The sequence below is a fragment of the Nannospalax galili genome, unplaced genomic scaffold, assembly GCF_000622305.1.
Source record: "Nannospalax galili isolate Female #2095 unplaced genomic scaffold, S.galili_v1.0 scaffold620, whole genome shotgun sequence".
Lineage (NCBI taxonomy): Eukaryota > Metazoa > Chordata > Mammalia > Rodentia > Spalacidae > Nannospalax > Nannospalax galili.
In genome coordinates, this window is record NW_008346824.1 from 956,792 (window position 1) to 969,585 (window position 12,794).

The 12,794-nt window shown below is 34.2% G+C and overlaps 1 protein-coding gene across 5 annotated transcripts in view; it reads left to right on the forward strand.

The window, feature by feature from the left end:
* The window catches only part of Phf20l1 (PHD finger protein 20 like 1), a 78,346-nt gene that overhangs the window by 24,401 nt on the left and 41,151 nt on the right, over nt 1-12,794 (forward strand). For 2 of the 5 annotated variants that reach the window (XM_008843182.3, XM_017800634.2), the window contains exons 6-9: nt 228-305; nt 5,097-5,310; nt 5,840-5,968; nt 11,332-11,414. In XM_008843182.3, coding sequence (XP_008841404.1) covers nt 228-305; nt 5,097-5,310; nt 5,840-5,968; nt 11,332-11,414 — 504 coding nt within the window. Of the gene's footprint in view, nt 1-227; nt 306-5,096; nt 5,311-5,839; nt 5,969-11,331; nt 12,464-12,794 lie in introns of those variants that run through there. The other 3 variants (XM_008843183.2, XM_017800633.2, XM_029568360.1) reach the window with 3 other exon arrangements.

The following is a 12,794-nucleotide window of genomic DNA, read 5'->3' on the forward strand; positions in this document are numbered from 1 at the left end:
AGTGTTCAACATTCCTAGCTACTTAAAGGGTTCTCTTCTTGAATGGTGTCTGATCAACATCTATGTGTTTATATTTTATTAATTGAACTAATTGTAGGGTTATGTGCTGATAGCCCCAAATAGCAGCAAGAGAAAAAAGTTTAGAATGTAAAATAAATTATACACTTGATTTTTGCCTCATTGGTTTTAGACCTGCTAAAGTTATAGGTCACGAGTTTCTGTTCCAGGTGAAATCCCAGCATCCACTAAGCTGGTGTTGTCCTATCGACCCAGCTGGATCGTGTAACCAGTCTATGGGAAGTGAGGTAAGTGCCTTTTTACTTTTAAATTTTGTTTTCTTTTATCTGGTATAGAGTCTTATTTAGAAATTCCATTTTCAATATGAAATTTTTACATTGAGTTTCTTATCTTCTTCTTTCCTTCTACAAACCATAGCTATTCATCTTCTTTAAAAGGCGCTTACCTGACACTCTGTAGGCTGTTTCAGGCAGGGCTCTCTGAGTCATAGGATGGAAGCAGTGTATTCTTTGCTTTCTCATGGCTCAAAGCAAGAATGAATGGTAAGCATTTGAAAGAGAGTCTGGGATGCAGTTTAAAAAAACCTCATTTGATGATTAAGCTTCCTGAAGTACTGGAAAGAAAGGTGCCATTAGAAACAAAGTATTTTCTTTTATGTTCTGCTGTTATTTGGGATTTTCAGCACCTGGACCTACAATTAATTTAAGAACTTGAAAGTAATCTATAAAACTGTTTAATGTAGAAATATGTTCCATATTTTTTCCATACTGTGTAGCAAAAAGTGTCATCCTGAATTGTGTTAAAATCACCTGGTTGGCTTCTTCAATTAGGCATGTGCATCAGCTTATAGTCTGCAAATGTGTTATACTACATTTGTAATAATTATTTCTACATATTCTGAAAAGTTTGATTGGTTATGAAATGATCAACTAGCCTAGTTCCATGCTTACTAATATGTAAATGCAATTTAAAATGAAAATGCTTTTGATCAACAAATTTGTCTTATGTGTTTATGTAAATAAAGTATTTTTTAAGCATCCAGTGGTGTACTTTCTTGGTTACTAAATAGAAAGCATGAATAAAATTTTGGGGCATAAGTCAGTATATAACTATTTAAACGATTTCTGTTTTTGCCTTTATGCTGTGATTTTATAACTGTAGTTATTCAGATATCATGAAATGTCACTATTATTTTGCTTTGAACTTTTTTTTCAAAGTGGCGCATTGAGCCAGTTTGGCTTGTGGTTTAATTTACAGACTATAGAAATTAAATTCATTCGGTGTTTTGGATGCTCTTTTATGTCAGTATTTTAGGTACACCATGATGTACATTAAATTTAAGCCAATGATATAATATAAAACTATTGAAAAAATTTGAATGCAGTGTTTTCTGCTAATCTTTCATTTTTCTTAAAAGTCTTAATTCTATGCAGATTAAAATATTGAGAAAGTTGATTTTTTTAAAATAAATTGTTACTTTATGAGTCCCCCAACAAGTTTTTATTTATTTTTGTCTAGGAAATGTGATAAATCAGGTGATAAGGCGGGGCTAAGATAATGCTATCTTATAAATTTTTTCTAGATTGTTAATACTTTGGGAATTATTTTATGAAGTAAAATATGTTAAACTAAATTATCAAAGAATAATGCATCAAAGAAATGCACCATAGTTATGTTCTCCCCTAAACTTTCTGTAGAGCTATATAAAATGGGATATTAATAATAAATAGTCTTACATATGTGCATGTCAGGTTAATTTCTTTATGCTTAAACCAAAGTTTTAATGTTTTTATTTCTGACTTTGAGACAGTTGATTAGTACTATTCAACTTCTGCGTACATTTAAAAGTTAGCTTGCATGCTAAAAGAGCTTTAAAAGTACTTCAGTTGAAGTATAAGCTGTTGGCATTCTTGTATTGGTAGATGTTGACTGTCCAAAGATCCCTTGCCTAAGCCCTGCCTTCTTTTTTTCTTCTTTTACATAACTTTGAGTAGAATGGTAGTGTTGATTCATAAATAGCTGTGAAGCTAACATTTTACAGGATAAAGGTGGATTCTCACATTTAGTGAGGTATCTTACTGTTGCTGTTAGAACTGATCTTCTACCCTGGTAAAACATAACAACAATACTTGCATGATGAGAGATTGAGGCATTTATTTTAAATTTGGAGTCCTACAGCAGTAGACTCACTTCCCTCCTTTCTTCTTGAAAGTGTGCTGATGTAAAATTTACACCAAAACATTCAAAATGGATGGATTATAAGTGTCTTGCTATTTTCAGTGTTTGCATATATTGTTTTGTTGGCCATAGCAGTTCTTTTCATATATTCATGATTGATATTTTTATCTCATAGTTAAGGGATTCAGAACTTAGGGAGTTGAATGACTATTTTAAAATTTCACTCAATCCTTACGTATAGAGTGACTGACTCCCTAACTCTGACCTTATGGTTACAAACCCAGTGTTCTTTTCAATGCACTTCTCTATAGTGCTAGCTACAGAGCTTTTGTAATATATGTCAGTATTTGTTTTGATTCATGGAAAAGCACTATTAGTTATTTTTGACAGTGAATCTTTTCTATGTCAAAATTAAAGGGAAGAATAATGGAGGTAATTCTATAATCACATGACTGTAACGTTCGTTATGATCAAAAGCATTTTTTAAATTACTTTTGAAAACTGCAGTGTTTCTCATTCATCTGTTGTGTCTTTATTGGCAGTATAAAATAGCTTAGAGTGGAAGTTTTTCCCAACGGTATCTTCCATTGCTCTGATAACTGAAAATTCCACAATATGGAACCTGGAGTCAAATTTTCTTCTTTCAATAAGTTTCTAAACATGTTCTCTGCTGCATAGAGCACTGCTGTTATGGTTGTATTTTTTCTTCTTTTTCTACTTTGTCAGTTGCTCCTTCTTGACTTCCCCATTCACTGTCTTTCATCACTACTTCAGTGTCAGTCTCAAGGCTCAGCGTTAACCAGAGTAGCTGCTACCTCTTTTCACTGGAAACCCCCAGCTCTAAGTTCTGTTCCTGCACATGGCTTCTGTGCCTTTGTTAATAGTTTTCCTGTTATTTGGAAGACCTATTTTCCCTTTGTAGCTGTCCATTTTTATAGCCAATCTCTACTTTAGGGATCATTTCTTGAACCCTTATCTCTGAAGTCTCCCACTAATTTTTCTCTTAAGTCAAAACTAGTCTTATGTCTCATAGTATTTTGTTTATTCCTCTCATGTGTCTTGTCACACACCCCCCCCCCTTTTGAGATAGTCTAATGACCTCTCTGTGGATGTGTGTGGCTGAGGATAACCTTGAACTTCTGATCCTCCTGCGCCCCACCTCCACAGTCATACTCTCTTACGGTTATTTTTATTTCCTTGTAAATTGCTTGAGATCCAGCCCAATCTCTTTTATCATATGTTGTCTCTTAGATGTTACCTTGATACCTGGCATATGTAGTGAGATATTCAGTAGAAAATTGACAAAATACACACACAAAACAAACAACAACAAAAAAAAACTGGCATGTAAGGTGCAATTGCACATTTGTAGTTCCTTTCAGTGATGGAGGAGAGGAGTCTGTAGATAGGTTTGCTGTTTGTCCTCAGTGGCCTGCACCTCTTCACCATGTATTTTCACGGGTGACCAGTCATCGCCTGTTATTTTTTGTTTAAAGTTTTTAACTAATGCTCATATTTATGCATGTAACCCATTAAATTAATGTTTACAGTTGCTTAGAACAGATAATATGCATGTTCAATGAATCTTATTGGCCATTTAGACAGTACTCAGAGGCATCAGTGGAAAATTAACTCTGTAGAGCCATTAGAAATACTTGGGTATTTTTGTTTGTTTTTTTTTTTTAGTTTTAATTTTTTTTTAGTTTATGTGTATGAGTGTTATGTCTGCTTCTTGTTTAAGTCACCCATGTTATGCAGTGCCTATGGAAGACAGAGAGGACGTCAGATCCCCTGGAACTGGAGTTACGGATGGTTGTTAGCCCCTGTGTGGGTGCTGGGATTTGAACCCGGGTCTTCTACAAAAACAGCCAGTGCTCTTAACTGCAGAGCCATCTCTCCAGCCCAAGAAATACTTGTTTAAAACAGATTTTCTTGTGAAAATTAACTGTTAGCACCACATTAGCCTTCTTGGTAGTGCGCTGTACTTTTATAATAAAGAATTTTGAATTAAAGATGAAATATGATGATTCATTTAGGTCTGGGAGATGGCTCAGCAGATAAATGTGCTTGCTGCCGAGTCTGATGACCTGAGTTTGATTCCCAGATGGAACGAGAGAACTGACCCCCACAAATTGTCCTCTGACCATCTCGTGTACTGTGGCATATATATGCCCCATACATCATACACATATATAGTACATAAATGTAAAAAATAATATCTAGCAAACAACAAAATTAACAAGGGGAAGATTAATATTTGTGCCTCAAAAGAATGATAACCCCTATCCAGAAGGAAGTGGGGGGAGAGAATGAGTCACAAGATTGCAGTTCGTGCTTTCTTTTAGTTTAGTCAAGCTTCTTAGCTCTTTTTTTCCTTTGGTGGTGCGATAAATTGATCCTAAACTTCAAAAGTTTCGAAAACTAATAAAATCATGCTTTTGTTTCTAAGAAATGAACTATGAATTGAATGATATGTACTTAATGAGAAATAGTAATTTGTTTTGCAAACATACATTTCTTTCAGTATTCACAGAATTGCAGTAATGCATCTTTTAGCCCCCAAATACTGAAATAGCATGCCATGTAGTAGTCTAGATTTTCTGTAGGCTTAAAGTTGTTGGGGATTTCATTATATATGGAAGGACTATTTGTTATTGAATATTTTCCCATTTTATAGATGGGTTTTCAGTCCTATTAGTCATTAGGTTATTAAGCTTGAAAATATATTGTGCTCTGTAAAATAATCTACTTTGTAAATGTAGGTAACTTAGTTATTCCATGTGTACATGTGAAAGTAGCTTTGAAGATGTGGTACATATATTTTATTCATTAGCATACCTCCAGTTTGATTGACTTTTTTCTTTTTTTAATACTCCACATGTTATGCTTTTCCTTTGGAGGACTGGATTGCTTTAGTCAAAGCAGCTGCTGCGGCTGCAGCCAAGAGTAAAACAGGGACTAAACCTCGGAGCAGTGCTAACAGCAACAAAGAGAAGGAGAAGGAAGAGAGAAAGTGGTTTAAAGTACCATCAAAGAAGGAAGAGACCTCAACGTGTATGGCCACACCAGAAGCTGAGAAGAGGGAAGATGCACCTGCATCTAGTGAACCATTTGGTACAAAATACGTTCTTATTTTCCTTCCTTGTGACAAAAGTAAACTGAGGTAGCAAATAAATAAAAGCCCTTGATTACCCATAATTTTGAACTAATAATTGAATTATCTTCCCCTAGTATTATAGGATGACTGACTTCTTATCATCTTATGTGTAACTCAGAAGATTAAAGATGTAATGTCAGTACTTGCTATTAAATGCTGTCGATACTCTTGAATAAAAATGAATTGATATTTGTTACTAGGTTTCTGCTTGCAATTTTAGTTTTATGTTTTATTTCCTTAAGTTTCTAAGGGCTGTGTCTTTATTTCAGTATGCTATGTGGTGGAAGAAGTCATCATTCTCTTCCTGCTTTTCTTTTAGAACTTGTGTCAATCTGAAGGGACTGTGTTTTTTAAAGTTCTAATTTTCCAAAAATTTTAAATGCACCAGATTAAAAAATGTGCAGAGTACTTTTACTAATTTTCTATTAATTATGTGTCTTAATTTTGGATTCCAGACAAATTCTCATATATGTGTTCTGTTAAAAGTAGGACTTCACATAGACAGCGTGCAAAAGATGGTCTTTCCACAGCCAGAGAGCTCATTAACAAACAAGAGGAAAAATAATCAAGGAAACTCATTTCAGGCAAAGAGAGCGCGACTTAACAAGATTACTGGTAAACTACAATGATTCTCTTTGGGGGATTAAGGGGCTTCAGTACTTTCTTTTCAATAAAGGAAATGTCTGTTAGTTCAGTATAATGAGCAGATTGCTTTCTGGTTCTTCGAAGTAAATGTTTCTCAACACTGTTTTGTGTCTTGTAAAATGTGAAAAATTTCAACCTACCCCACATTTTCTACCTACCTCACAGGGTTGTTGTGAGGATTGATGAGCTCAGGTACTACAAATTTATAGTTTTAAACTCACCTAGGTGGGAAAAATAATTTCTTTCAGAAGGGTTATCTGCTTTTATCAACCTATGGTAACTTTATTCCTATGGTTTAAATATTTTTATATATAAACATTCTTAGAATTGGCCAGGCTTACATAGGAATCAAACTATGTGTGACAAAAAGATAGATACCTGAATTAAATTCAATTCCTGGAATACTTTCAAAATTTCTGATGTTAAAGTACCTCTCTGAAGGTTTTTCTTATTTTTGCTGGTCTTATCTTCAGGTCAGTGTCTAGAATCGAGGCTTATTCTCATGTACGTCTTGTAATGTAGCATATAGCAGTGCTAGAATAATCAAGAATATAGGCAATCCTAACTAGCCAAGTGAGTGCTCAGAGAAGAGGAACTGAAATGTTAGACCTGGGGCCAGGCATGCCATGCTCTGCCTCTTCCAGGCCCTGCTCAGCCTAATGTTTTAGTATTTAAAAGACATTATATTTCTTTTTAAAGTATGTTTTAAATGGACATTTAAATATTTTAATGATTCAATTATGTTTTTTAAGAACAAAATGTTTTAAGAACCTTTCATCTAATAAAACTGAACAAACTTTTGTTGGCATTCATTTAAATACTTTGAATATTGGTTTCTTTGTTAAATCTAGGAATAAACATAAATTACATGTTTTGGTTATTTTCTGGAGAGAAAACCTACTGAAATATGACTTGGGAGCCAAGAATTCTTTAGAACCACTATTTTATGATAGGGTTCATCTAAGTGATTAGAATTTCTTTCAACAGGTCAGGAGATCCAGTTTTGTTCCATCTGTTAATATTATTTTCAGGCCTTTCTCTGATAAAGGATATATTTGCCCTTGGGATGGGACATAATTCATAACACTTCACCCATTAAACCTTTTCATTAGAAACTGTTAGCCTTGGAGAAAGCCAGAATCTTCTTTGATTGCTCTGCTGGCAACTTGAGACTTTGGTTATGGCTTAAAATATAGAACCCGGTGCTCTGTGCAGGGCAGAGTGGAATGCTGCTCTTTACTTCTGTCGTACAAAGATGAAGCTGCACTGTTGGAGGATTCAAGATCAAGGATGACGGAAATGACATTGACTGATACAGCTAACTACCAGCGTGCTAGCATCATGGGTTTTCCTTCCTCAGCCGCATAACCTGCTCCCACATATGTACTACTCCTACGTGCCTTGCTGGGTCAAGCTCAACATTTAAAGATATAAAAGACTAAGAATTCAGCTGAGGCCACAGGGATGCATCAATTCTATGTGGCTTTGGAGAGACAGTAGTGGGGATAAAAGAGCCAGTGACCTTGTGTCTCATGTTGTATTTATAGTTGCATAGTAACACCCCTTGCTTTCTGTGAAGGAACTTTCTCTTCAGTTTTCCCTGGGAATCTCAAATGTTATGAATTAGCAGCAAGAACAACACTTAAGATTTTACCAGTGTGAAGCCAATAAGTCTTCTCCCCTTATTTACTCAATTGTGTATTATAATCCTTATAGTAGTTTGTCTCTGCATCTATTTTTTCATGTTACAAAAAGACAAAGATATAAGATTCTTTTGAGTAGGTGAACCCTGGGCTTGCATCTACACAATAAATATTAGCTATGGTCCTTGAAAACCAATGAGAACTAATATAAAGTAGCATTTTATGTTGGGATTGTGGCATGCTTTAAATTTACCAAGTTCCATGTCTTTTTTTATTCCTTTACTGGAATGGAGCAAGAATCATGGTACTTTGTTCTCATATACTTTCCTCTATTCCATTTTGCTTTATAAAAAAAATCTTATTTTTTTAATGTGTATGAGTTTATTACCTGCATGTGTATAAGTGCACCTGTGTCGTTCAATGCCCACGGAGGTCAGAAGAGCATCAGATTCTCTGGAACTGGAGCTACAGATGGTTTTTAGCTGCCATGTAGATGCTGGGACTCTACCCCAGGTCCTCTGCAAGAGCAGCCAGTGCTTTTAACCACTGAGCCATCTCTCCAGACCCTCCACTTTACTTTCTTAAAATACTTCTAGCTAAAGTTTGGTGAGCCAGACACTGAATAAGTTTAACTCTGTAACTATTCACTTTTTTGGTTCCCTTCCTCATACAAATGTCCTGCAGTTCTTTTAATCTGATTCTCTGTAGACAATGGTAAAAGGATGGTGCTTTCAAAGCTTCTAGCTAGGTGAACAATGAAAATGTAGTTTGATTCTGTCTGTCTGTATGTGTCATGTGTGTGTGAGACATAGTTGTGTATGTGTTCTCCTGGATTATGATTTTTTTTAACATTTCTTGTGCCTTATTAATAGTATACCATAATATATGGTATATGTATGTTGATTTAAGGTAGACATTTTTACACATAAATGCAGAATCCATAATTTGGTACCAAGTTATAAGCAAATTGAATTTTAGCAGATTTAAAAATAGAACTTTTCCACACGGTGACAATAAAGCATAGTAACTAGTACATGATTTACTCTGATCACTATAAGGCATCCCTGGAAGTTCTACCTGTTTAGAAATGCTTGTGCAGCATACGGAATTCTTGAAATAATTGAAAAAAATCCAGAGATTTAAATTCACTAGTGAGCTGTAAAATTGACCAAGATTTTAACTGCTTTGCTCTTTGAGTGTTCCTTTTGTGTTCAAGGGAGCTCTGGCCTCCTCTGTTTTTCTTGGCAGGGAGAAAGTACTGCTTGTTGTCAGTGAAATAGATTGCTATGAAGTGACTTTGCTGGTAGACTCATGACTTTGATATTCTGCTTCTATCTCACTTAATCTCTTTGAGGGTGTGCCATACATTCTTTAAGGATGTTCTTCTATAGCAGGGCCTGTTTATGATATATGGGCATATTAATAAGTCTTTGCTAATGATTAATATTCATTTCATTGAGGCCCATTTCATTTGAATTATTTCTCATTTACTCTCAATATTACATTTCTTCTTAGAATTTTGGCAGGAGAAGATAAATGGTTTTGGACTGTCTTCTTATATGCCCTTTCTTCAAATACTTGTTCTGTCATTTGTCCCTGTTTGTGTCAAGTAATTCATTTTTGGGTGGGGGGGTTCTTTTTGAGATAGGGTCTCCCTGTAGTCCCAGCTGGCCTGGAACTCACTATGTAGACCAGGCTGGCCTTGAACTCACAAATATCCACCTGCCTTTGCCTCCCGAGTGCCGGGATTAAAGGTGTATGCCTGGCAAGTAATTCATTTTTAAGCTGGTGTAAACATAAAGCACATAGTTTTATTGTGCATATTTTGGGCTTTTGAATTTTCTAGATGCTAAGTATTGTGTGTGTGTGTGTTTGTGTGTGTGTGTGTGTGTGTGTGTGTGTGTGTGTGTGTTTTAAGTAGTTTGTCTTAAGTACCTCATTTTCTATGACCACATTAAAAGCCTTTTTTCCTTCTCTGTAATTAAATAGAAATGGCTTTTAATCATTTGGGTCTATAATATCCTAATAGATTATGGATGAATGATTTTTTTTAAAACCTGTGGTACCTTATTTTTCATTTTTTAGCTTGTAATTCTTGTTATCTATTGATGAATATTTACCCCTCTATGACAGGAAACCAAATAAAATATAATGATTTGATATATTGAATGGCAAATACTTGTGGATAATGATTTGATATATTGAATGGCAAATACTTGTTATACTTGAATAGCCTTAAGAAATAGAGCTCTTCATTTCCTGACAAAAGTAGAATTGCAGATTCTGTATTTTAAAAAATAATTTTACTAGCTCATTGATTCTCAAGACTATTACCTGGAAAAGAAAAACCTAGTGAATGTGGTTTTAAGAAATAGTTCATGCTATGTCCTTTTTACAATATAAAATATATTCAGAATGTAATTTAGATGAATTTCTTGGTTAAAAAACTTTATGAAATATATACGCCTTTCTTTCTCATTTAAATCTACACTCTATGTAATGTGAGACAGAGGAAACCACACAGTCTGTTCTCAGACTAAGCCAAGTATCAGTCACTGATGTATCAAAATCATTGTTTTACCCTAAGCCTGTTCATTATTTGTTAGAAGCTGAGCTGTAGATATTCAGCTTTCCAGTAAAGGCAGTGTGCCTCCTGTCATTAGTTCTACTTCAGAATGTTATATGAATATGCGAATTCCTATCTAGTAACTTAACATCTTTGGGGTAGTTATTTGATGTTCAGGTCATATTATCTTGTGAGTATGTGTCCTGTGGCATTTCAGGGTACCTTTTCTTCTCTGTGAAGTACTGCTGGCAGCTTGAGTAATAAAAGTGGTACAGTTGCTAGAGTATGTTTCCTGTTGTTAGTTGTGTACAGAGTCCCTTTCAAGCAAAGGTTTTGTGTGGCCATGTGATTTTTCCATGGCATTTTGTGAACAAAGTGCCCATAAACAAAAGCAAATTGTTGTCATTATATAAGCCTTGTAAACCTTATTTCATAGAAAGTACTGACAGAATGAACAGAGAATTTTATCCAGTAAATACCTTTAATTTATGAAGACAAAATTTTCATGTTTTGTGAAAATAACTACTCTGTCTTCTAAAATTCAGTATTGTAATATATGTTAGAAAAATCTAGAACTTTCCACGTTGTCATCGTGTGTAGAATGAAGCTGTAAGTTCAAATGCTCTAAGAAGGACCAATACATTCTTCCCTTTTCATAGAAAATGACACCATAATGTGATTTTGGAATTTTTGCAAGAAAATAAGAGTGAGCATAGATGTAAATGCATAAAGCTTAGGTTAAAGAATCTAAGTAAAGTTAAAATTGAAAGACTTTAAAACTAATAATACAATAGGATTTATTCTAGTTTGTTTAATAAGTATTACAATATAAACCATCTTAATGTGGACCTCAAAGTCATAAAATTTAAAATTTTTCTAGAATATGTATGGCTATTTAAGGCTCTTATATTTTTTTAAATACCACCTAGCTATGTAAACAACTCTCAAATTTTGGTTTAGTTTCTTGACTTATTATTAAGGGTGTTTGTATTTTTGAAAAGTAAGCATTTGAAAATTATTACTATATTTTAAAAATTATTCAAAATAGCTACTAAAATTGAGAAATATTATTGTGATATTGGTATTTTTTTCTAATAAGCCATTTCTGTACAATTTTTCTCAAGGTTTGTTGGCATCCAAAGCTGTTGGGGTGGATGGTGCTGAAAAAAAAGAAGACTGCAGTGCAACAGCTCCAATGCTGGAGCAGGTATGCGATGGTAGTATTTGACTATTTTCAAGGTTACCACTGGAATGATCATGAAGCTGTAGTAGCCATGTAATTGCAATTTGCCCCTCTGATCAGATATGGGAATAGGATACTGATTGACGATAGATCTTTAACTCTGCCTTCTCGCAGGTATGCAGATAAACTATGGACTTCATTAGTGTATGTTTTCCATAGACTGGTATTAAAGCCTTTGTCTCCAAAATTAGAAGGCCTGGAGACAGGCATCCCAGGGTATAAGCTTCTAGCTAGACACCTTTAAGTAGCTTACAAAAAGACCCTTACACAAATACTTTCCATTTGTGAGTTAAAACAGGGTTTTTTTGATATCAAATTAAGCTTCTTTTATAAGAAGTTTCTTTTATAGTGTAACAATTGGAGTTGTTAGACTGTGTTTTATGAATTGATCAATGAGCCATACATTTTTGCTAGGATGTATATTTTAATAACTACAATAAAAAAGAGAATTTAAAAACTATTAAGGGTCTGTCTTTAAACCACCTAATAGAGGAATTTTAAAGTGAAGGTTGCAGTTGCTAGATGTTGCCTTGGCTACCTTCGGATTCCCACAATACCTGTACATAATGAACTGTGCATGCTTTTACATTCTCTAAGGGCTTAACTTCTTAAGCACTGTATGAATACAGTAATAGCCATAACTGGATTTCCTTGGTTCTCCTGTTTTAAAATCTGAGCCTTAATGTAGTTTTAATATATCCTTTTTGTATTATTTTAATTTTCTTTATTAGTAGCCTAATAAAGAAGATTTTAAAATAACTATCTTTTTTGCTCCTCTCTATATGCATTTTAAAGGATAGCCCAAATTTAATTGATATTGTATTGAGTTTTTCAGTGTTTTTTCAGGCCTGATTTGGAAGCTGCGTTGTTTGGTGCCTCCATTAATGTTGTATTAAATCAGTGGTCGTTTTAAATTGATCAATATGTCAGTGACTCATACTTTCTGATTTTCTGTGCTCATTAAACGGTTAAGTCTTTGCCGTTCTTGTCAGTATATCTACCAAATTTTAAATGCCTTTTTTTACTGTGTATATTCATGTCCCAGATATAACAATATTTTGTACTTCCCCAACTGTTATAATATACTCAGAATGCGATATATCAGGGACTCGGGTAATAAAATGTTTCTGGAAAATTCATTACAATGTCAATATTTGATTACACATAATTTGTGAGGTAAATGTGATTGTGAAAATTATTTATTACATGTGAAGTCAGTCTAGAGAGCAGTAACCATTTCAGAGAAACTGAGTTTTAAAAAGAAAGGAAATAGAGTGACTCGGCTATTTGTACTTGCATAATTAAAAAATTCTTTGAAAGTCCTTGCCAGTTTTGTAACAGAGA